This window comes from Geospiza fortis, unplaced genomic scaffold, assembly GCF_000277835.1.
Source record: "Geospiza fortis unplaced genomic scaffold, GeoFor_1.0 scaffold1, whole genome shotgun sequence".
Classification (NCBI taxonomy): Eukaryota; Metazoa; Chordata; class Aves; order Passeriformes; family Thraupidae; genus Geospiza; species Geospiza fortis.
The window spans coordinates 5,289,652-5,313,580 of NW_005054320.1; the positions used below are offsets into that span (position 1 = coordinate 5,289,652).

General features: G+C 49.2%; 2 protein-coding genes across 2 annotated transcripts in view; one reads left to right on the forward strand and one right to left on the reverse strand.

Moving 5' to 3' along the window:
• The window catches only part of VANGL1 (VANGL planar cell polarity protein 1), a 39,164-nt gene extending 25,228 nt beyond the window's left edge, over positions 1-13,936 (forward strand). The window contains exons 4-7 of the mRNA XM_005420565.2: positions 706-839; positions 4,087-4,219; positions 6,741-6,975; positions 8,195-13,936. Coding sequence (XP_005420622.1) covers positions 706-839; positions 4,087-4,219; positions 6,741-6,975; positions 8,195-8,455 — 763 coding nt within the window. The 3' untranslated portion in view covers positions 8,456-13,936. The remainder of the gene's footprint in view (positions 1-705; positions 840-4,086; positions 4,220-6,740; positions 6,976-8,194) is intronic.
• Positions 13,937-23,185: 9,249 nt separating this feature from the next.
• CASQ2 (calsequestrin 2) overlaps positions 23,186-23,929 on the reverse strand; it is a 33,416-nt gene continuing 32,672 nt past the window's right edge. Inside the window, exon 11 of the mRNA XM_005420568.2 lies at positions 23,186-23,870. Within this exon, the coding sequence (XP_005420625.1) occupies positions 23,661-23,870 (210 nt within the window). The 3' untranslated portion in view covers positions 23,186-23,660. The remainder of the gene's footprint in view (positions 23,871-23,929) is intronic.

Genomic DNA, 23,929 nt, shown 5'->3' on the forward strand with positions numbered 1-23,929 from the left:
CTCCTGCTGGCGCGTGTGTTTGTTTTGCTCCCATATGTCGTCATTTTATGTAGAGGCATCCCTTCAAAGGGACGGAGGGAGTGTCACTGCTCCTCATTCTGTCCCTAGCCAGGGATTTAACAAGCAGTACTGAGTAATCCCGTCTCCGGCAGCCGTGCTCCTCAGGCAGCGATCTTATCTTGCTGTGAAAGCTCAAGAGATCACACTCTTGTCCAGAGTTGGGATGGCGGAGGTCCGGGGAGCTGTGAGGTGCGGCTGGAAATGACTCTCAGGGAAAAGCATCCATCCGGAGCTGGTCCCTCCATCCAGGCTGGTCAGCTGCAGCAAAACCCGTGTGGTGTTGTGTCTCCAGCCTGAGCAAGGTCTCTGCAGCTCAGAGATTGTACTGAGCTCTTGTTCTGTCATTTCCCGTGCTGCAGGCAGCCTAGTGCTTCACTTTGTGTGCTGCCACCCTTGTTTAGGGATTTCCTGACATCCTCCTATTGAGCTGAGGGCAGAGGTACTTATCTTGCATCTCAAATGAAATTTCAGGTCCTAGAGAGAGTAATTAATATTCTGTGTATTGCACGGTCCTGTAGGTGTGACAGCTCTGCATAATATCACTATTCTTCCTTCCTTTTTTTTTTTTATATTTTATGGAAACAAGAAAGCTTATTTCATTCTCAAAGGGGTTTTATCTTATTTTGTTTTTTCTTCTTTCCCCAGCATCCAACGAGCTGCACTGGTGGTTCTGGAAAATTACTACCGAGATTTCACAGTCTACAACCCAGCCTTGTTAACAGCCTCCAAATCCCGAGCAGCCAAGCACATGGCTGGCCTGAAAGTCTACAATGTTGATGGTAGGTGAGGTAAAATGTGATCTCTGAGACTGAGTGGGATGGAGGAGGGCTGGATTTGCTTTATGCTTTGTTATGCACGCATTCTCACCTTTTTGCTTTGCCAAGTCCTTGTCTCTTGCTGGAAATCTTCCTAGCAGTGCTGAATTTGCCAGTTCCAGATGACTTTACAGATGTGTTTAGCCCACAATACGGCTTTTGTCTTTGCCAGGTGAAATGGCCAGGTTTTGGGTCGGGTTTAATTGTCGTGTGGCTTGACACTTTTCAGCACCGCTGCTTCTTTCAAGCAGCCTCTGCTTTTTGTCACCCTTGGGTCATCTCTTTAGCTGTGATAGGACAATAAACACAACTTTTAACTTAAATGAGTTCCCCAGTCGTTTATTGTGCTGCTTTCACATGCAGCCTTCAGGAAGGTGAAGGAGCCGCGGTATAAGCAGCAGTTGCTGATGAAAGTGCTGCTCATCAGCCGGCAGCCTCAGCACTAAATGAGCCTGGCTCACCCGTGGCCATGGAAATTCAAACACAGATAACGATCCCCATTGAGCTTTGTCTGTTCTACAAACCGTTTTCAAGCTTTGGGGCTTTAGAAAAGGGGACGGATGGCTGGATATGTGGAGCTCAAAGTGAAAACTGGACTTAATCATTTGACACTCTTAAACCCTATCGGTGAAAGCCATGCTTTTTAAGCAGGGTGTGCCCAGCAGCCTTCATAGAGGTGCACATTCCTTTGGAGGAGTCAGAGTCGAGTAGCAAAGCTTTTATGGTGAAGGATGGCTGAAGTCCTGTGACAAAATGTGGTAAAGGCACGTCCTGCCCTTGAGTTTGTTAGCATTGAAAGGCTTTGAGAGCTGGGAAGAGGAGACTGAAGGGACTTGGCTGGGCAAGGTGGCTCTGTGGAGACTGAAATATGAAGAATATCTGTCATATTGAAAAACATGAGACATGATTCTTTTGCTTTTAACAAAGTTTCAGTGCCTTATGGGTGTGCATTATTTTGTTTTCATTTTCCTCTTTGGTTTTTTGGATTTTTTTTTCATTTTTGGTGAGTTTTGAAGACCTTATCCTAAAGGCTTCTCCAACCTCATGTCACACTCCTGGGTCCATAATATTAATTGGAGGTTTAGATCCTTACAGTGAGATATTCCCATCCTGACAGAGGAAGGGGACTGACAGGTTGCCCGTCATGTGTTCTTTGCTGCCTGGAGTGCTGCTCTTGGTTGAGTTGTGTTGGAGAGCGAAAGGAATCAGATGTGCAAACAGAAATGCTCTGTGTTTTTCTAGGGGTGCAATCATTCATTCCAGCTGCCTGCTCTCAGTGAGGCCTGCTGTAGGGACGGTGAGGGCCTCCTGATGCCCCAGGTATCTGCGCACTATTGAGACCCCACTGCCTGCCAGACTGGCTGCAGGGTGTGCCATTCTGATTGCTGGCTGGTCTTCTCCTGAACTGCAGCATCTCTTCAGGAGTGGGTGTGCTCTCTTTTCCTGCAGCACCTGCTGGGACAGGCTCAGAGAAAGACTGTCAGTGTGGTAGAGTGGCTCAGAAGCTGCTGGCTCATGTGGCTTTGTTAGAAGAGAAGGAACCAGAAGCTAGCTGCAGATGTGGCTGGCAGCCTTTCCAAGTGTCAAGCTTGTGAGCCTGCCAGGGCCTGGAAACTCCTGCCTTCCCTTCTGGGGCAGTACTGGTTGCCCGGGCTGTTCAGTTTGCAATGCTGCTGCCTTTGTGGACATGGAAATCTCAGGCTTAGAAGCATGTCCTTAAGAAGATTCCATCTGTCTTACAGAGCAGAGTGTAGTCCTGGCTGCAGCTTATACCCTGGCAGCCTGACAGTCTCTTATACCCTTCTTGTAAAGAGACAGTAATGCTATTAAGGCAGCCTAATTTGTTGACAGCTTTTGTATTTGATACTGCAGCAGCCAGGAAAGAAAAACATATTGCTGTAATCTCTCTTATGCAGAGTGGGGAGGTTCACCTTCAAAACCAGGATTTTCATTGCCAGGTGTAGTCAATGAGGCAAATTACAGATGTAACCCAAATTTCGGAGTTAGTGTCTCCCTTGAGTCATATCCTCCATTTCAGGGCTGTCAAACAAAGTCTGAAATGTTTAGACTCTTAAGAAGCTATTTGTGCTTGTTCTTCCCACTGCTGAATTTCAGGCTTCTGTCTTGGAATCTGGTTTGGGCTTTTTAGGAAAAAAATTAAAAAGAGTTGCCCTTGCTTGAGCAGAATAATTTTGAGCGTGTCTGTGCAATTGATTTGCCTTAACCACTGCCAGCTGAGGGTGTGGGCCAGAGCAGTTTGGCACAAATCAGCTCTTGGTGGCTTGGAGTTAGTCCTAGACTACCACTTCTCTCTGGGTACACCCACCTCTGCCCTCTGTCTGGAAAGAAGAGCTTGTAAACTCTTCTTGGGCAACCTTTTCCCTCTCCCTGCCTGGAAAGCCAGAGCTGAGGGCTTCATGGGAGAGTTGAAGAACCAACTACTGTATTTTAAGGTCGCTAGTTAAGGTCTTGTAGTAGACAGCTCTGTGGACTGACTGGGTGTTAGAGAGCAGATTGCAGCTTCCCTGTTCCTGTGGCTTTGTAGGATCTGTTAACAGCAGCAGAAGCTCTAGGGGCAGGTGTTGCTCAGTGTGCCATGAGAAGCTAGTACACATACAGACCCCATCTTACCCTGTTGTGGGACTGCTGCTCTGCCAGCATCTGCCCTTCTGGAAAACCCTGTGCTTTGTCTGAAGATGATCCTACTGTCCCTTGTGTCCTGTTTCCCCTTCCTGTGAATAACTGTCTGGAGTTTGGCTTTCATTTATTCATCTCCATGTCTCATTATGTTCTTGTGTTTGTCTCCCTCCTCTTTCCAACTTCTCACTTTTTGTGCTCTCACACTGTCTTGATGCTGAAATGTGATATGCTCCAGCTGCCCTTGCCTTCAAGCTGAAAGCATATATACTGGGGGGTAAGTTGCATCCTTGGCATGTTCACCTCACTCTGCCTTTGTGTATATTGTGTGAAACCCTCCAACCCAACTAACTTCCCTTGTCCATGTGCCAGAAAGCCCTCTCCAAGCCTGTGCTGCTTTGCAGGGATTCTGCTGGAGCTCCTGAGGGCCGGGGAGGGGTTTATATCGTTGGCTGGGAAGGCTGCAGCCCCAGAGCACAGTGACAGCTGCCCTAGGGTGCTGGTGTGTCCCAGCCCCAGCCCTGTGGCACTGACACCGCCTTTGTCCCCTGTGTGCCCGTCCTTGTCCCCGCAGGCCCAGGTAACAACGCGTCGGGGCAGTCGCGGGCCATGATCGCGGCGGCCGCGCGGCGCAGGGACTCCCGCCACAACGAGCTCTACTACGAGGAGGCCGACCACGAGCGCCGCATCAGGAAACGCCGGGCCAGGTAAGGCACCCTGCCCCAGCTGCTGCTGTGGGGCTGGGCCACGTGGGTGCCCCCAGCCCAGCATGGAGGGCTGCCTGTAAGTCTGTCACAGGGAGGGAGCTTGTGGCACACACATGCATGAGGGACAGTGGCAGCTTGCCTGTGGGAACACAGAACATCCCTCTGGCAGTCCAGGATGGCCAGGACCCCTGCCAGGGAGCTCAGAGGCCCTGGCACAGAGCCCAAGATACTTGTGGTTTTGATTATGACCCGTGAAGCAAATTACCAACCTTCTATGAAAATCAGCAAGCCATAACAGTTTAGGTAGAATGACAGCGAAGTTATCACAGGGTGGAAAAGTAGATTTTGGGGGTTTTGGTATGGGGGTTCAGGAGGCAAGATGGAGGGAACTGGATGTGTCCAGCCTTTCTCCTTCTTCTTCTTCTTGGCCTCCATCTTTTGCTGTGATGTTGGCACTTTTAGATTGGTCTAGAGTAGAAGGTCTAACATGATAGATGACAGGTATTGGAAAGTAATTGTAAACATTGTACACATAGTTTTTAGTATAAAAAGATAACACCGCCCCGGGGGCAGGCAGAGTGCCTGGAACTGTCCTGCTGGATGGACCTCGGTGGCGCAGGAGAAAATTTTTTATAGATAAGACACAATAAACAACCTTGAGACCGAGAAATGAAGAGCCCTGACTCCTTCTTCAAGCACCAGGCTGGGAAAAGAGACTTTCCAACTTTTATCGGGGTCACTCTGACAAGCTAAAGATCCCGACACTTGCCACTGGAATTATCAGAAGAACGTGCATGCAGCTGAGCTCAGGTATACGAGGCAGATAAGCTAATGCAGTGTCGTGGATTAGGGAGCAGTCCAGTGCTTCACAAGTCTGTGGTTACTTGCTGGAGGAAATCCCATTATTTTTGCTCATGCCCAAGTTTGTCAGCTGAAGTAATCCAGGGACAGGATCAGTGGAGTGGTTGGTGTTGCCTATCCATAGGTGAGGAGAATATTTGTGTTTTGAGGCAGAAGGACTTGACCACAAGCAGTTACATTTTATTTTGAAACATAGATATATCTTCTGCCAGTCATGCTTAGGCTGCAGAGTTGATGCTTTGTTGAGGTGACCTGAGACAGTGCCCCTGTTTGCTCAGGAGCCTAATTGCAGTCTGTAGTTAGCATGCCTAACAGTTTGAGGCAAGTTGCCTATGGGCAGGCTTGCAACTGAGCTGTGTTTGGAAGGAATGTGTCATAACTGGAAGGAGCTGACTTGTTTTGAGTTTTCTTTTGGCAGTTTGTTTCACTGGGAAAGTGCTGGTACTACATCCCCTCCTTGCCTGCTTCAGTCTGACCTGTGCTCTTTAACCTCTGTCTTTTAGGCCCTCTTCCACCTCAGAGCAATAGGAACTTAAACTTGCCCTGCTGTGAAGTGTAGCATCCTAACTTGGGCACATCTCCTATGCCTGCTGAGTTTGGTTAGAGCAACTGCTTAGTCAGAGGGGAAACCATCAGTCACTACATAAGGCCAGATGTTTCAGGCCAGGAGTTTAAAACTGATTTCCACCCCTGCTTCCCCCATGTCAAATCAATCAAAATGGGCAAAGGTCAGGACTTCTTGTGCAGTTCCTCATGTACAGCCTGAATGCAGTATGCTGTACCTTTGCTTGTGGTGAGGGAGCTGCCCCTGGCTTTAAGATGCATTGGATAGTAAAATCATTGTGGACAGTCATTGGTGATTTGAGAGGAAATTAAGTATAAAACAAGTCCTGTCTGAAGGGGCTGAAGAGTTCTGTTGGGTGGCTCTTCCATTATTGGTTTTTCCCTCACTATCTGCAGGGTAGCCCCTCACTTGCAAGTTAGCCCAAAGGAATGAGTGTCATAAGACACCTGTTCCCCTTTTATGGTGTGGGCTTCATGTTTGCTCATCTGTGCCAACACAGGAGTGTTTTGCAGAGGATGCCTTAAGCTACAGTGTTAGCAGTGAAGATGGAGGAGTGTTTTCACCCTTGCTGTTCAGTGGAGGGGTGCAGGGCAGTCATTGGGCAGCAGGAGCTCTGTGCCCAGCGGGTGGAAATGGGAGCAGACTGCACTTGTGAGCACAGAGTGTCTCAGAGCAGGCTGTGTTCTGGGTGACACTGGGGTGTGGGCAGCCTCCCCCTGGGTGCCTGCCTGTCCTGTGTGTGGGGACTGCTGTACTCAGACCCATGTTAAAGGCCAGGGCAGCTGTGTCTTGTTTGAGTCACGTCGCTGATGTTTATGCTGCACTGGCAGAACCAAGTGCAGTGCTCAGGGCTTTACAACCTTAATCCTCGATTATGGCCCTCAGTTGCTGGATGGCTTGGGCAAGGAAGGAAGAGCTGCTCTCTACCCCTCAGACTGTCAGTAGAGAAGATTTTGTGTAAATTGGTGGCAGGCAGTGACTTGATAGCAGGTGGGAATAGGAGCCTTGTAAATCCTGACTCCCAGGCTCTACCTTAACCACAGGCCCATCCTACTTCTTGTTATGACTCTTGCTGCCCTCATTACTTTGCTGCAGGCTCGTGGTTGCAGTAGAAGAGGCTTTCACTCACATCAAACGCCTCCAGGCAGAGGAACAGCAGAAAGCTCCAGGAGAGATGATGGACCCCCGAGAAGCAGCCCAGGCCATCTTCCCCTCCATGGCGAGGGCCCTGCAGAAGTACCTTCGCACCACCCGCCAGCAGCAGTACCACAGCATGGAGAGCATCCTGCAACACTTGTCCTTCTGCATCACCAACAACATGACACCAAAGGTAGTGAATGCTTTCTCTAACGCTGCTGCAGGAGGGAGGGAGAAGGGGGTGGCACATCTGTGTGTGCAGGCAGAACAGAAAGTTGTCAAGGGAGGTGGGAGAAGGCTTTCGTAGTTGCTCCCTGTGAATTGACCAGTGTGGTGTAGGTTGCATCAGGTCTTGCGGGGAAGTAATATTTCCTCTGCAGCATCTTTGGTCTCCTTTTTTCTGAAAGTGCCTATGAGGTATTTGTTCTTGAATCCATTTCAGCAAAGGGAATGCTTAATAAATGTTTGAAAGGGTGGCTTTGAGTCATAGGAGTTTTCCCAGCTGGCTTCTGGTAGCAGGCTGATGCAGGTGGCAACCTGCAAAGGATCTTGTTGGTTTTCTGCCCCCTCTGCCTTGCTGCATTTTGGACTGCTAATGATTGCCTAAATCTCTGTCTCTCTGACAGTGTTTCTAATTCATGAGCTGCTTGATCAAACATAGTTTGCTGCTTTGTGCCTAGGCTGTGACTGTTGACTTGCAGACACAAGGAAGGACTGAATGATAAGGGAAAAGGGTTACACAATTCCCTTCCCACGCTCTACCTTCCTTTCTAAGAACACCCCACAGTCCTAAAGAAGGATTTATTCCTGGACATTCACCCAGGACTTACTGCAGTAAGAGCAGAAATGCTGTGAAGAGATGGGGCTTAGCACCCTCTCACTGTGAGCCACCTGGGACCTTGCCCAGGTATGCAAAGGGATTTCTGCTGCCATTAGGATTGCAGAGGGACTTCAAAATAAAAACAAGGTCAAATGGCATTTTGCATTCTGTTTTCAGTTTTGCACCCTCAGGCTGAAAACATGGAGACACCTGTTTACCACCTTAGCTTGGCCTGAAGGAGAGAGCCACTATCCTGTCTGGGACTGTAGTTTTGGGATCGGTAATGGGGCTGGTAGGGGAGAAATGACCTCTGCTCTACTGAACTGCTGCCAGATAGCTGTGCTGATGGCAGAAGTCAGGGCTATAACTTTGCAAACTTGCTGGGATGGACTGAAAGAGGATTTCCTGATGTTTGTATCTCCTCCTGGGCCTGAAAAGCTGAGAGGGACTGGGGAGAAGATGTCTTCTGAAGTGTTAAAGCTGAAACAATTTGCAGCATGGCAAGCCCGTGCTCGCGGCGCTGTTTTTGGGGACAGGAAGAGAGCAGGGCGAGCTGTGGGGCTGGTGCTAACGCGTGTCCCGCTCTTGGCAGGCATTCCTGGAGCGTTACCTCAACCCAGGCCCAACCCTCCAGTATGACAGGGATCGCTGGTTCTCCAAGCAGTGGACACTGGTCAGCGAGGAAGCGGTCACAAGCGGCTTGCAAGACGGCGTCGTGTTTGTCCTCAAGTGCTTGGACTTCAGCCTTGTTGTTAATGTGAAAAAAATCCCCTTCATCAAACTCTCAGAAGAGTTCATAGACCCTAAATCTCATAAATTTGTCCTCCGCTTACAGTCTGAGACTTCAGTCTAAGGGATTTTGAGGGTGGGTTGTTGGGAGATTTTTATTTTTGTTTTTTTCAATATCGTGCTTTTGGGTTTAATTTCCCCAATGCTGACTGAAACTGGCAGATGATGGACCAGTAATATTTGACCATCTGCACTTTATTTGGAAAGGGGAGGGGGGAGTTGGGATATCTTATCTAGGAAGAAGTATCTTAAGAGGCAACAGGGCGACTTGGCTCAATTAGCTCAGCCTTGGAGACAGAACAGATTTTTTTCTTTGCCCCTCTTTCCAGGCATCCTGTAAACCTCACGCTCTCTTTCTCTGCACGGCTGCAGTGTCAGAGTTGTTGCTGGAGCGCTGCCTTACACTGTGCACACCTGCACCCTTGTGTCTCTGCTTTTGCCACTGCCACTGTGGCTGCTCCTGAGGGCTCATTGCTCGCCTGTCCCTCACAGAAATCTCCTGGCACAGGGTACCACAGTCCCTGCTCACTTGGGGAGGAGGGGATATCAAAAGGTGGGGATGTGAGGGGACTTTTATTCTTTATTCTGCTTCTCCTCCTTGCCACGTCCCTCTTCTGTCAGTGCCAGACCTGTATGGGCATAATGGGATGGTTTTGCCCTCTGTGAAATTGGTTGTCTTGAACTGCATCAGCCCATTTGCAGCTCTTCAATTTATTTTTTTTTCCTTAATCAGTGCTTGTTAGTCAAGTTGTTCTTCATGTTACGGCTCCCTGCTACCTCTCCCTTGCTTCTCTCTGTCCTGCTTGTCAGTATCTTTCTCAGGCAGGCCCAAGGCTTCCTTTTTCTGTCTCCTCTGTCTGGCTTTCTGAATGTTTCTCCAGGCACTGCTGCTTCCTTTTGCACCTGCAAAGGCTGTGTATTTGCACTGGGACAGGGTCAGTAAGTAGCTGGCTCCTCCTTAGATAAATCACAGACCCTCCCTACATCTGACAGCCTCTTTGAGGGGAAGGGGGTGCAGGCAGGAATGTGCCCCTCCCTCTCTAGCCAGCTTCAAGTATGTCTGGAGAAAAGAGGGGCAAAAACACTTCCTTCAGGAGAACAGCCAGGGAAGGGCTGACCTCTGCCTCATTCATTTGCTTTGGAGAACTGTTGTGCTCTGAAAACACTGCAGTGAGTCCTTGCCCACCGTACGCCTTCAGCTGTAGCTAAGAAATACCAAACAATGCCTGAATGTTAAAAATCTGCCTGCCTTTCTTGGCCTTGCTGTACTGTGGGAGTTTCTGCTCAGCACTGGGATCTGCTTCTGAGAGATGCAGTTTTGTCTGTGAGGCTGCCTTTGCCCACCAGTGCAGCTTTCATGTGTGAGTTTAGTCACACATGAGTTTGGAAGGTTTGTTTGTCAAGGCGAGTCCAAATTGGTGTCTGAAGCGTGATTGCCAGCACAGAGCATGGAGTGACTGGAGCCAGCTGCAAGGCTGGCAGTGACCTGAAGGTCCCTTGAGATCCATGTGAATGTAAATGATCAATTTATTCTGCTCAGTCTTTTGCCATGCAAATATTCCTTATCAGGCAGGATCTAGCCTGCCCTCCATATGGGTGTCTTAACCAAGAAGGCCCTAATTCCAGCAGTGTGTAAGTCAGTGCCTTTCATTGCCAGCCTGCACGGTCTTCTGAGGAGGGCTGTGACAGCCCCTCCTGTCCCTTTTGGCCTTTCCCAGCCCTTCCCAGGGCAGGCATGGGCTGGCTCGTGTCCACAGGGAGCAGCCACCTTAAACAGGGATGCTGGGAACAGGGCAGGAGGGTCCATCCTCTTCCAGCTTCAGCAGCAGTGGAGAGGCATGTCTGACAGTTCTCTTGGGATCAAGGGAGCACCCTGGTGAGTGAGGGTCCAAAGTGCTGATTCCCCATCCAAGTGACACCTGCAGTTTCCTGCATCTTTCTTAAAAGCACGTGGTAGTCTCCTGGGTCCTTTTTAGTCTGTGTAATGTGCCAGATGTGGTTGTAAAGAAACTGGTTGGCACTGCCCATGATGGGATTATGCCCTTTGCCCTTAAAGGATGGGAAGTAGGTAGTGTTTTCCCCTCTCTAAGCTCAGTGTTTGGGTTTTTTGTCAGATCAGGCTTTCTGGTAGTCTGTATGAGGACTCCTTTGTTGACTGTGGCCTTTGCAGGGTTTTACTTTGAAAAAAATAGGTTGGCTTATTACTTTAAAAGAAAAAAAAAGGAAGGTGAGCATACAGTATCTTACACTTGGCTCTCCTGAAGGTGCCTACACCTGGCTTTTATGATGTGCATAACCAGCAGGGTGGGAGAGACTGGGAGTAGCTTGGGAGACTGTGGAACGCTGAATACCTGTGTGGAGGCTACTGCCTGTGGCTGAGTTGGCTCATTTCTGTGAAGCCAGAACAAGAACCACCTTGCCAAGGGCTTGGGTGTGCCCTATGTGTGAGAGCACCTTGTCACAGGCACATCTGCAAAACTTTTTTACTTTCCCAGGATTTCCTTCCCCTTTCCTTTTCCCTGCCCCATGAGGAGGGGTTGTCTGACAGTATCTGCTCAGGAAACTCATGTCTTAATTTTGTTAAATCCTTTAACACATGGAGAACCAGACGGAAGCAGCGTGTGCTCAGTCTGGGTCTGCTTCTTCATCTTTGTGCTGTGGTTCAACACTGCCTTTTCTGCCTGCTGCCAAAAAGGACAGCGTCAACAGGGGCCAACTCCTAATTAAATGCTCTTCCTTATAGCAGCAGCATGAATGCTTTGCGTGATGAAATCTGAAGGAGAGGACTCTCAGATGGTCTCTTTAGAGGTGCAGCCTGCTTAGAGGTGAGGACAGACTGAAAGGGGAATCATGATTCCTGCATATTCCCTGTTCTGGTATTTTTTAGTGACATTTTTCAGGGTCTCTCTTGCTTCCCTTTTCCATGCAAAATCAGGGGACCACTGTCATACCTACCTCACTGGAGTGTTGTGAGGCTAAACTCAGCTTGCTTTCAAGTGCTTTGAGATGCACAGTTGGATCTGTGGCATCTGTAGGAATTCAAACTCTGTAAAAAATACTGAGTGGTGAGTGCGGACTGGTTTGTTTAACTCTGTTTATAGCCAGCTAATGAGTAAGAATGGAGTCATAGGGAATGAAGCTCTGATCCAATTCCTGCAGCCCTTACTTCTGCCGAGCTTGCCAAGAGCTGAGCATAAATACAACTTGGAGAGTTTGCCAGCCAAGTGCAGGCTGTCCCTCTGAATGCCTCTCCTATCCTGCACTGTCTCCTTGCACATATTTTCCTTCCTCTCTCCCACTCTGGATGTTTGTACCTGGTTGGGAATTGTGGGGGGGTTTATTAGAATTCAAATGGTTTTTTTAACTTTTTTAACATCGTCCTGTTGGTGATGGAGTGGTCAGTGTCCCCCTTGGAGATGATCCTTGCACTGGATGTCCTTCACTGGGAGCTGAACCATTTCATAGGGTGCTGTGTTGCCCAGCCAGGAGTGGTGGTGCCTCACTCCTCTCTTCCATGTTGGCACGTTTCCTGTAACTCAAGGATGCTGCTCAGATACTTTAAAGGCTTTGGGGTTTTCCTCTCGGATTTGTTACAGCCTAAATCCAAAGCCATGCTGAGATCTTGCAAAACCAGATGCAGCTGAGACTTTCAAGTGTTCTAGAGCAGATGGAAATGGCTGTGGGTTTCCATGAAGGCTGGCTTTCTCTTTCCTGGCTATAAATTGAAATATTTTAATTTCTTGCAGCTCCCAGGAGTGTAGGGGCAAATACTACTCTTAATACTTTGCCAGTCCTGTAACTGGGCATGGGCAGGTGGTGTTGTCACATCTGTTGGCCTCTCACTGCCATGTGATTTCAGCTGTGGGTGAGTGCAGACTCTGTGAGGCTGCCCTGGGTCTCAGTGTCCTTTCCCACACCTGGAAGCTGAGCAGGCAGCACTTTTGGAAGTGTAAGCATTGTGGCACTCCCCTCCAAAGCGTATCTGCAGGGTTGGGAGGTGTTGAAGCTGCACTTGGAAGCTTGGAGGCAGTGCACAGTAAGGCTCAAGTTTGGAGATCTGAACAAATCCCAGCCCTTATGAAGCCTCTAGACCTTTTCCTATGGGATGGGGCTCTCTGTGCAACACCTGGGGAATCTGCTGCTGCTGAGTTCAGCCAAAAGCTGTAGGGAAGGAATATCTGGAGCTGGTCCTGCCCCACATAAGTAACTTTGAAAGGTCTTGTTTGAGATGTACTCACTTCCAACACTTGCTGCTGAAGGAACTGAAGAGATCCATAACTTGCTAAACATGGAAACCTATTCAAGCCAATTTCATCTTGCTCACCCAAACTTGTAATTCTGCCCTTTTCAAAGGGTAAAAAAGTCTTGCGATCTTCTGCAACAGTGCTGTAGTCTGGTCCCAGGCTGGCTCCTCACATGGGCTCAGTGCTGCCCAGCTGCTCATGAGGTGTGTGTGCAGGTGTTTTCTCATTCAGCTTGTGTGTGTCTGTGTGCTTTTCCCCCTCTGGTGTGCACATTATATGTTTAAAGCCTCAAGCCAGACTTGGTGGCTCAGTGTTATAGCTGTCCTTAAGAAGGAAGTGCTCTTGGAATTGAGCTGGTTTTAGAAAACAAACAAAAGAAAAAGGAAACTCCCCAAATTTCTGTTCTGAAAGAGATGGCTTTGGGCCATGATGTCTCCTGCAGGAGTGTGCATCCTCCTGCCTTCAGGCTGCTGCCTCCCATTGATGATGACCAAAAGTCGCCGTTTCCGACAGCTGTCAGCGGTGTGGATTGCTCTGGGCCCGTCCCCAGCAGGGTCCCCACTGTGCCAGCGGTGCAGCTGGCATTGCCTGCCCCTCTGGGTCCCTCCAGCATTGTTTTATCCCTGCTGCACACGGAGCCCTGTGGGCAGCAGGCAGCCAGCCCTGCCCTGGGTGTGCTCTGCCCAGGGAGGGAGGGAGGGGATCCTTCCTTCCTTCCTTCCCTCTGGCTGCTTCCTGGGCACCTGTCACCAGCACTGACGATGCTTGGGGGTATCTCCTGTGTGCACAGTGGGGAGATGCTGTGGCCACTATACCTGAACAGGCGTAACTGTGAAGGAATCTTACACTCTTCTGTGCCTGTTTCTTTGATTCAGCATTATTGTGTCTTGGGGAAGGGGGCGGGAGCAAAATGCCCTTCCCTCACCCTCCTTTATCACTGTGTAATACTTTTTCTACACACACTGTGTATAGTAAGAAGGGTTTTGCCAAGGTTTTCTAATTAATAGACACTAACCAGCATTTCTTTCTCTTTTCTCTTCTTTGCACATGTGACTTTAACTGCAGTGGTACATGGTCTTTCTGTTCTTTTCTAATCGTGAACTTAAGTAAGCAAATTCCTGGTGTCTGTGACATTAATGCACTGTGGGTTTAGCCTTGTAAATTGTTCTGTTCCAAGCTGGGTTCTCTTAAGTTATAGCTGGATGGGGTTTTGTTGTTTTTTAAACTGAAACATAAAACCGTTTTACACTTTGCATATTTTGTACAGTAAAATTCTGGAAATAAACTGAAACCAGATTTGATTGTCCCACTCCTTTCTCTTACCCTTTCAGATGAAAAAGCTCTTCTGGTCTTCAAGCATTCCTTAGCTGTGGGCAGGAGGGGCCCTCCAAACATGTGGTTTAGCTTTCTTGAGGTTGTCTTTTTGTCACCCTCATTTCTAGGCATTTCTGGTCTGCCCTGCCACAGTAAAATGCAAACTCATTTATCACTCCTGAAGGAAGACTGGTAAGTGACTGCTTTGAACACCTGAAATCTCAAATGATGGGGAGCAAATGCAGCTGGGGAAGTGGGGTGGTGGTGGGGGGGCATGGCTGGAGTGGGAACAGGTTTTTCTGCCTCCTGTGTTCTCATAGTTTGCACACAAATTATTTAAGTGCAGGATTCACTGCCGAGTTCCTTATTTGGCTCTGATGGGGAGGAGGAGTGGCAGAGGCAGAAAAGCCAGTGCTCCTTGTTTGTGTGGATGCAAGCCTATGCTCTGCTAAAAAAAGGTGCAGAGAATCTCACCTCAACAGCATCTCTGGGTGTGGCTTTCCCCACCATCAGTTTTCATCTCTAGCACACCAAGAGCTCAGAAAGATCAAGCAGCTGTGCCCAAGGAAATGTGGGAGCAGTTTTTTTGTCTAGATGTTCTTTGGTGCCCCCTCTTCAGGCCAGCCCAGCAGATCTCCTTGGTGGCTTCAGCTGCTGGAAAAATCCACAGGATGCTGCTCTTCAGTGAAAAAGAGTGCAGCAGTTGTGAAGATAAGCAGCACAGACATAAATGCCTGTGGAGAGAAACAGCCACATGGGTAACTCTCTGCTGGTGTTTGGGCTAGAGAGAGCTGAACTAAGGCCTGGGAGGAAGCAGGAAGGGTGGGATGGGGGTGTGCTCTGTTCTGCCTCCTGCCCTCCCTTGATCTTTGTTTTTGATCTCTCCCTCTCATCCTGGTGCTTTGGCAGTGCCCAGCCCTGCAGTGTTTGCAGGTCAGCTCCCAGAAATGGCCAGGAAAGGGAAGAGCACTGCTGCTGCCCAGCAGAGGCTGAGATGGGGCTGCAGCCCTTGCTGGTGCCCTCCTGCCCACCAGAGGAAGAGCTGACTTGTTGGACCTGAGCCGTGGAGGAAAGGCTCTGTGGGAGTTGGCTGCAGCTGTGTCCTGGGAAGCAGCAGTAATTTGGCATAAACAAAATACTGGGCTTGTCAGCCTCGTTCCAGGCTCTTAGCCTTGAGAGCTGTGTCTTTACATGTGAATTCAGCATGCTCTGTTTCATTTCTGGGGTAGTGCTGATACCAAATCAGCACCTGACTGCTGCCAGCTGTGGCGCTTTCTGTCCTGCGCTGGGCTGTGGAAGCTGATGGAAGGAACAGGCTTTGCCAGAGGGACCAGTTCCCTTGGCCTTCACCCAGAGCACACATACCTGAATCATAAAGGGCTCTGGTATGTAGCTCAGCAGAAATTAGAGCTGAGGGAGCTGATCTGGTTTGGTCCAGTCTTTTCACTGAAGTTGCACAGGCCTTTGAGATGTGGTGGAGCCTCAGGTGCAATGTTGGGTTACATATTACAGACCCAAACCTCTGACAGAAAAAACCAACCACTTGGAGGACCTGGCATCCTGAACCAGAGGTAAGCACCTTTTGCTGAGGGACATACTGGACTTGAGGAGATGCCTCTCCTGCAGTGCCCTTCTTGACCATATGGGCATAGGACACTGGCTGCCCTGGGACAGCACAGCACCAACCACTGCTGTGGGTGGTTGGTGGCTGAGCTGTGGCTTAATTCACATGATTGGCTCTGGTAGGTGATGGGACCAGGCCTCACAGCTGTGGACACATCAGCTGTGGGGAGTGGAGTAGGAATCTGTGGGGCAAAGGGGCCACATCCAGTCAGGACATAACAACTGGGGTAAGAAAGGGATTTGTCACCTTCAGCAACTGGCTCCAGAGCCTTGCTTGAAGCACTACACTAGCAGTACCTCACCATGTGATATTGTTAGCTGAATTAATAGTTCAGTGAGACACCTGTGAAGGTTGGCAGAGCTTCAAACCCCTAAACACCTCCTGGTGCAATGAACAGGCTCTGCTGTTTCAGCCCCAGGTCTCAGCTCCTGGGAAGTATAAGAGGAGTTGAACTCAAGGGTTTCCACGGGGTCCTGGAGCTCAGAACAGGTGGGGTAGGTGCAAGGGAAGGGGATCTCTCAGCAGGACATGGTGTCTCACAAGTGTCCAGGAAGGGAAGGCATACTGGGAGTTGGCTAAGCAAAGTGCTTTGATTTGGCTTTCAACAGCACTCCTGAGTTTATGTTGGACTGGGAAGGAGATGGGTTTAGGTTACAGTCCTTTCCGGTACTGGCAGATAATCCGCTGGGGCAAGGACATCCATTCCCTTCCACGTGAGCATCCATGGACTGCTGGGTCAGGAGGTGCTGAGAGAAAAGACAGCACTGAGCACAACGTGTCTGCAGAAGCAGGGATGGTGTAGTGGGGTGATGGCATGTGCATAAATCATTAGCTGTGAACAAGGTTACCCGAGTTGCTTTGGAAGCTGTAACAAGTTTTGCAGCCCTGCTGTGAGCTGGTGTGCTAGTTTATGCTGGTGTGGTGCTTCGAAAGTGGGGAATACCTTAAATGGGAAGAAAGCTGTTTTCCTGTTTGTCCCCATCTCCCTGTCCCTCTCCATAATGACCTTGTAAAAGGTTGTGGGGTGCTTGGATTTTGCCCCCCCAACTACTGCTCACATTGTTGTCTCTGTTCAGGTTGGGATATGCTGCAAAGCTGCCAGCCTGCTCCAAAGCCCTGAGCTGATCCTCCTCTTCCTCCAGAGCCTGGGGACCTGAATGAAGACACTGGACAGGACCTGTGGCTTCCTCTGGTTCCAGCTCAGTTGATGTGAACAGCCTGGGGCCCCCAGGAGCCTTCCATGGTGGCACTGCTGCTGGGTGGCCTCCCAAAGTCCAAGGGTGCTGCTCACAGGAGAAGAACAGGTGCTTGCTGCAGAGAGCTCAGCCAGGACAGAGGGAACAGTCACTCTTTGGGCTCTGCGTGGGCAGCACTAAATACAGCTTAAAGAGGAAGGAGAAAGAAATTTTTACCTTGTGGATGTGCATTTGAGGTAGCTTAATGCATTCACCTTGCTATGTATCAAAATATGGAGCAAGAAGCAGAGCCTCCAGAGAGACAGTAACACAAGGCAGTGTCAAGTCAGTGGAAGAGACTTTAGAGACTAGGGTGTGGGTATTCCCTCCAGCATCCTTAGGAACATGAAGGCACAAAGATTTTAAAAAAACCACTGAGACACAAATTGCTCTAGGCATGAAGCTACTCTGTAAATTGAAACATTTTAAGTCTCTTCCAAAGGCAAGAATCAGGTTTACAAATGCTTAAGCATCTAGTCTTGCTTGTCTTTTTTCCCTTTTTTTTTCATATTATTTAAAAAGGTAGCACAAATGAAAAGTGGATGCATAGGGAGAAGGGAGATGTGTTTGACAAAACACATTTGATTCAGCCTCCTTGAAAGTTTTAAGAGACATTCAGAATTGTATGGCCCTTTGGACCTCACTTCAGCACAAGTGAGAGGCTGTGGGCATGCTTTAGAAGAGGGAACAAGAAGGAGCTGATTATATCTGGGCCACAGATGTGAAACAGATCTGCAAACCTTTTAGCTTCTATTTTGTAAAAGCTCATTCTTGAGTACTGATAATACCAGATCCTACAGTTGATTATAATTTTGCTTTGTAAGTGGTTGTGAGAAACTGGTTTAGTAATTCAGTAACTAGACTGTGGGAAGCTGTGCAAATTCCTTCAGCAAGTTCATCTTGTGGGGACTAAAATGTTCCTCAAACATTTAGCTACTTTTGTTGTTCAATAATGTCTTTGTCACTGGCCAGAGCAGTGAATTTGAACATTCTTCGAATGTTGAATTGAATTTTAAAGCAAAAATCAAAATCCAACACCAGGCAAATTTCAGGGCTGCTCTCTGGTCAAACATCACTTTATTTTCCAGCCATGCTACTGAGGGAGGGACCTGATTCAAACTGGGCTTTCTCCAAATCCAAACACACATGAGGTTGCCCATGGCTGTTTAAGTGATTTCCCACCCACGACCAAGGGAGGGCTCAGTCAGGACAGGCACTGGGAGTCTCTGGCAGGGAGGTGGCTCTCTGGCTGCTGTGGGATACCCCTCCAGCAAACTCAGCTCCTTTAACCCTCGAGGCTTATTTCTTGTATGTGAAGCCATGACACTTCTGCCCAGATGATGTGGTGGTGTGATTGCTGGTGGCACTGGGTCTTACTGGTCTGTTCCCACAGTGACAGCAGTCAGGGCTCTGTTGCAGGGTTATGGTTCCTCTTCTAGATTTTGGGAGAGTAGGAAAAGAGGTCCACCAAAAGATTCTGCTACTTCTGCCCAGGCTGGTGAAATGGCTTTTCCCTGAGCATGTCCCACCTGTCCTCCTCAGAATAAAAGCCTTGTCCGGACATCTTTCTCCTCGGAAAGGAAATGTTGTCCCTCCCCATGTTCACAGCTGTGGAGATCCAGCACAGGCTCATGGCAGTGGTGTGAGGGAGGCTGCTTCTCCCTGAGCTGGGGAAGGGGCAGCAGGGGCAGGGAAGGGCTCTGTCCTTCAGTGACTCTCAGTACCACATGCTGTGGGGGTGGGGTGTGGAGAAGGAAGGAAGGAAGATGGGCTTCATATAAATGGAGAGAGAAAATAAATTCGGGGAGCCAGAGAGGGTCAGAAGAGTAGTATGTCAAGAGGCACGAAAAGAAAGTGGAAAAGCTCTTTTCTTGTTTTCCATAGCATTAGGGACAATGCCCTTTGAGTGCTTTGCTGATCCCCTTTATCACAGGGGCTTGGCAAGAGAAAGCAGGGAGCGAGGCACCGGAAGGATCTTTGCTTCCATCCCAAAGGCAGTTTGTAATCTGATTCCTGAAATGGGTCTTCAAGCTGCAAGGAAGCTCTGTAGCTTTATTTCCCCTTTAAACAGCTTAGCACCTTTTAAACCTGGCAGAGTGTTGTGGGAGCTGGGCCAAGACTCTGCCCTGGGCCCTGCCCCATGGTCCCCATTGTCATTAGATGTTATTTTCTGCCAAAGAAGTGTGGGAGTCATCCCATGTCTGTCCCCCAGGAGTACTGACGAGCCAAGGGCTGCTTTGCTAAGGTCAGTGGTACAAGGGAGTGGGGAGAAGGCAGGGGATGCTGCAGTGCAGTGTGCTGACCCAGAGCCTTGGGTCCCAGGTAGGGCACAGTCCTGCTGGCACAGCCTCGTTACCGAGGTCAGGTATCCGTCCTGCTGTGCTCTGCTCTTTCCAGTTCCTAGCAGCTGCTCTTGCTCTGCGTGGCATGGATGTACCTGGGGTCTGAAAGCAGCCAGGGGGCAGTGAGCTTTGCCTCAGAGGCCTGGGGTGCTTCTTGCTTGTTTTCCATCCTCCTCTCCAGCCCCCCAAGTCCAGGCATTGGTGTGCAATGGCTGCACGTGGGACTTCCTCAAAGCCAAAGCCTGGCTGCAGTGGAGAGGAATTCAGATGCAATCTTGGCCTCTTTTCACAAGACTGTAGGTCAGTGGCAGCTGGGAAGTGATATGTTCCTGTCTAATTAATTCTTTTTCAGGGAATAAAAAGGCAATGTTTTCTGTTTGGTGTCTGTGATGGATCTGTCATTCCTTCAGGTAGATGTGCAGACAGACATGGAGAAGCAGCTGGTGTCCTGGGCTCTGTATTCACATTGGAGTCTGGCTGAGCAGCTTCATTCTGGGATGGGAAGCAGCTGAGATCTCTGGTTTCACTATGGGGCTGTTCCTTTCCCAAGGGAGACAGGAGACTCATCACTCCTCAGAAACATCACAAAAACTGCTGACCCTGAAAACATGGAGTAATCTGCGATTTCCAGAGTGCCTCCCTTGTCCTTTCCTCCTGCAGCTGTTTCCCAAATGGCTGACAAAAATTCGGAGCACTTTTGGCTTCACAGAGCCTCTACATCAGCGACTGCTGCAAAGGCAGCAACTTTCTCCTCCATGCTGCAGTATGAGAGCTGCAGTGTGCTGCTCCTGATGGGTTTCCTTCTCCCTTGATTGTTGCCCCTGAGCAACACTAACAAACCCCTCAGCTGTGCCCTCCAGCCCTGTGCCTGGGCACTAGGAGGAGGTGCTGCATAACTTGGTGTTCTTGCCACATATAACGTGTTAGGAGGGTCCTCACTGTCACTGGGGACAGATAAGACCACGTGTTGGAATACTTTGGGTAATACCTTGACAGTGGTGGGTTAATGGTCAGACTCAATCATTTTAGAGGTCTTTTCCAACCAAAATGATTGAATGATTCTGTGAAGAAACTGATCAGCTTGAAGCACTCGTGGTTAGATGAGGGCAAAATACAATTCCTGTCTTTATCTGTATAAAGATCTGTTTAATATGTTTAGTTAACATGCTGGAACAAAAGAACTATTTGTGAAGAGAGACGTGCTTGTTAAGCACTCAGTGCTGCCCACGTACACAAATTTGTATTTTTTTAATAAAGGGGCTTTTTGCAGGTTCCTCATCCAAATGTGCTGACTCTTCTTCTCAGTGTATAGTGGGCAGGGTTAGGCTGGCTTTGCTCCTCAGAGCCACTAGTGCCTTTCAAATGCCAGGTGCTCCTACTTGTGACAGAGGAGCCCAGGAGCACCTGGGCCTGTGATCCTGTCATCCCCACACCAGTGTCTTACCTGTCCCTGCAAGCAAAACACTCAAATTCAAGCTGCCTTCTCCTTCACAAGGGACATTGTGTCCTTCAGCTGTTTGGTCATTAGGATCTTGGGGCAGACAAGGTGTTAATGGAAAAAGCTTTGCTGCCCACTCATCCTCATTGCTGCAATCCTTCCTCTGTGGCAACGCTTTCCTAACTTTTTGTGTGATTGTCCCAAAAGCTGACAATAAACAGTTCCTGTTTGTGGGCAAAGTCAATGCTGAGAACTGCCATGGCAGACTGAGGGAAGAGAGAAAGGGCAGCCCCATCCCTGGCACCGCGAAGGAGTGGCAGCTGGAGGATTAGCTCTTTCCTGCATAACTCAAGGGAAACTTTCCATAAACAACTGGCACCACTCCCCAGTATGAGTTCAGCCTCTACACATCTACATTATTTATTTCTTTTCCCCCATGCTCTGACTTGTTCAAGTGCCTGTGGAACACCTGTGCACTTGAACATGTCCCTAATGCTGTCTGCAGGGTCTACCTGCTCTGCCTGGGCAATCTGCGCCTCTCAGAGCATCTAGAGTGGGGCACTTCAGAGCAGAGGGGCATCCACAGGGGGAGAGGAGCACACAGAAAGCACTCAGGCACTTGGCATGGCTGGAGATTGTGCCAGTAAGAAAAGGCAGTAGAGGAACTTTTCATTATTCTTTGTGTTTGGAGTGACTGATGGCCAGTGCAGGCTGTTACCTTATGCAGGGTGAAACTGTGCATGATTTGCTCCTGGGAATAGCCCAAAGGTAAAGATAAGCTAGTTCTTTCCTCAGGTCAGTAGTTGTCCCTTAATCACAGGCCAGGAGGCTAGCAGAGGGCTACTTCTGCCTCTTCTTGCTCCTTACCAGTGTGGGTGAATGAGACCTTGAGTCCTGCTTGCTCCCTCTCTGAGCTGGGGTCCTCCAGCAAACCTTGAGGAAAAGCAGAAGGAGAGTGCTGGGCACCCTGTCAGCCAGCAGAGAGTAGGGTGTGAATGGAAGAGAGGAGGAGACCTCCATGCTGAGAGGACACTGAATTTCAAGACTTTTGAAAGTTATTCATCACCTCAGAGCAACCAGTTGATTGTTCTTCCTGCACAAACTTGGTTCATCTTCTAAGCAATCATAAGAAAGCACAGAAGAGCAAATGGTTGACCTGGGGGCTTTGCTGCCTTGTCTATTCTTCTAACAAGCTGTGTCTGAGAAGCACATGTTGAGGGTTTGATGCTCAGCAAGGAGCTAGCTTGGCCTACAGCCATCTACCATGTTAGCACAGTATTGATTCTAGTGCTTTGAGACAGAGAGAAATCCAGCTATGTGTTGTTCATACTGGTATTTTCCAGCACGGGGATATGCCACATATGGGAACATATCAATACTTCAGCTTTTTCATACCAGTAGTTTCAAATTTCTATTTCAGCTAATGTAGAGAGAGGGAGTCAAAGAAACTGATCAACAGGCAAGAAAAAAAATTATAAAATCTTGCTTTGCAGTTCATCTGATAAAGGAAATATATAGTGTGTAAACCTCGTTTCTCACCAAGATTCACACTTGTGTAACTCTGATTCTTCTGTCCCTCATGCTGTTATTTCCCCTCACATCACGTCCCTCTGTCCTAAGCCAGTATAAGGATGGTCAGAACAATGTTTTTTGTTTGTAGCAAGAGAGATGTGTACACTACCTATGCTAGCAACTCTGAACAACTGCACAACATCTTTATAAATGTATTTATAAAGATAACACCATCTCTGAACTCTCCATTCATTGCACTATTGCCAAACATAAGAAGCTGAGAAAATTGAAATCTGCCAGCATGGAAAAGCAGGGAGACCTAATGCTGCCACAGTGACCTGCACTTGGATGGTGCTGCACTCGCCAGGACCATGGTACAGACCCTGGGCTTTGTGAGTGACCCCCTGACTGCAAACTGGCACCCTCAACTCCTTCTCAGCCTGCAGCTTAGAGAGGCTTCTCACATGGGACATCTGAGTCTCTAGGTAGGGAGTAGCTGTGCAACTAAATACTCAAAAGCCAAACAGCTTGAATACCTCTGCTGCTCACACCCCAATGCACCTCATCCACTGTCTAACGTGTTTGGATGGATGTGTTCCCTCCCAACATCTTGATCATGAGAAAAGATGCTGCATGGGCTTTGGGTGAAGTCAGCAGAAGCTGGAAGGTCATGGGGAATAGGAGTGCTACAGGGTGGGCCGCTGTGGATGTTTCCATTGGCTTGGCTCAGTGCCATGATCTTCAGACTCAGCGGTTTGGACTCACACTGTGCTCAGAGCTGGACCAGCCTGTCCAGCAGTTCAGGAACTCATGAGCCTTGTGTCTCATATCAGGGTCCCTGCACTGACCCCAGCTGTGGCCTGAGCTTTCAAGAAGAAAGAGGTTCAGACAGGGGAGCCGGTGTTTGGTTTTGCATTGCGCTGCCAGACAAGAATATCCTGTCGTTATGTGGAATCACTGAAAACTTTAATAGCATCCCTAAAACCTCCCTCCCCTCCCAAAGCATTTTTCTGGCTCATAGCATGTTAGGGAGTAGCTACAGACTCCCACAGCAGAACTTGCAGGATTGAGTGGTCTTGGCAGAGTAGCTGCAAAGGGCATTGTGTTTAATAAAAGGGCTAAACTTTACAGTTAGGGTTTTCCCTATGTCTTGAAGTGAGATTTGGTCTTTGGATGTTAAGTGCTGGGCTGATGAACACAGAAAATACAAACTGGCTCCCTGCGTCCCTCTGGCAGCAAGCAGGCAGGCACTTTTCTCCTGCCCTGGGACACTGGGGGCAGATTCCCTGCAGATTCCTACAGTCCTTGCTAAGGAGGCGTGATTGGCAGCGGTGCTGGGTGCCTGCAGGCGCTGCCCTCCGCAGGGGCAGTCCCGGTGGCTCAGCACCGCTGGGAATCAGGCGAGGGGCTCCCGGCAAGGGCGAGGGCAGGGGGAGCGGGGCTGGGGGAAAAGAGGAGCAGCTGTGCTTGCTGATGCTCAAACAAAGGTCTTCCGATGGAGGGACCTGCCGCAGGGCCGGGGCTCTCGGGCCCCACAAGTCAAACTGCACAGAGTCACAGTTAGTCGTCATCATCGTCATCATCATCATCATCGTCGTCATCATCGTCGTCGTCATCATCATCGTCATCATCATCATCGTCGTCATCTTCATCGTCATCATCATCTTCGGTGTTTATCTTCCCAGAAAGCACATCCTCTATCCAGTCCTCCAGCTCCTCGGCTGTGGGCAGGTCGTCATCATCTCTGATGTCCATCCAGACACTGTCAGCCTGTGGGGACAGGTGATGAGGGTTAGCTGCCCTCAGGGACACAGGGAAGAGGTGGGACA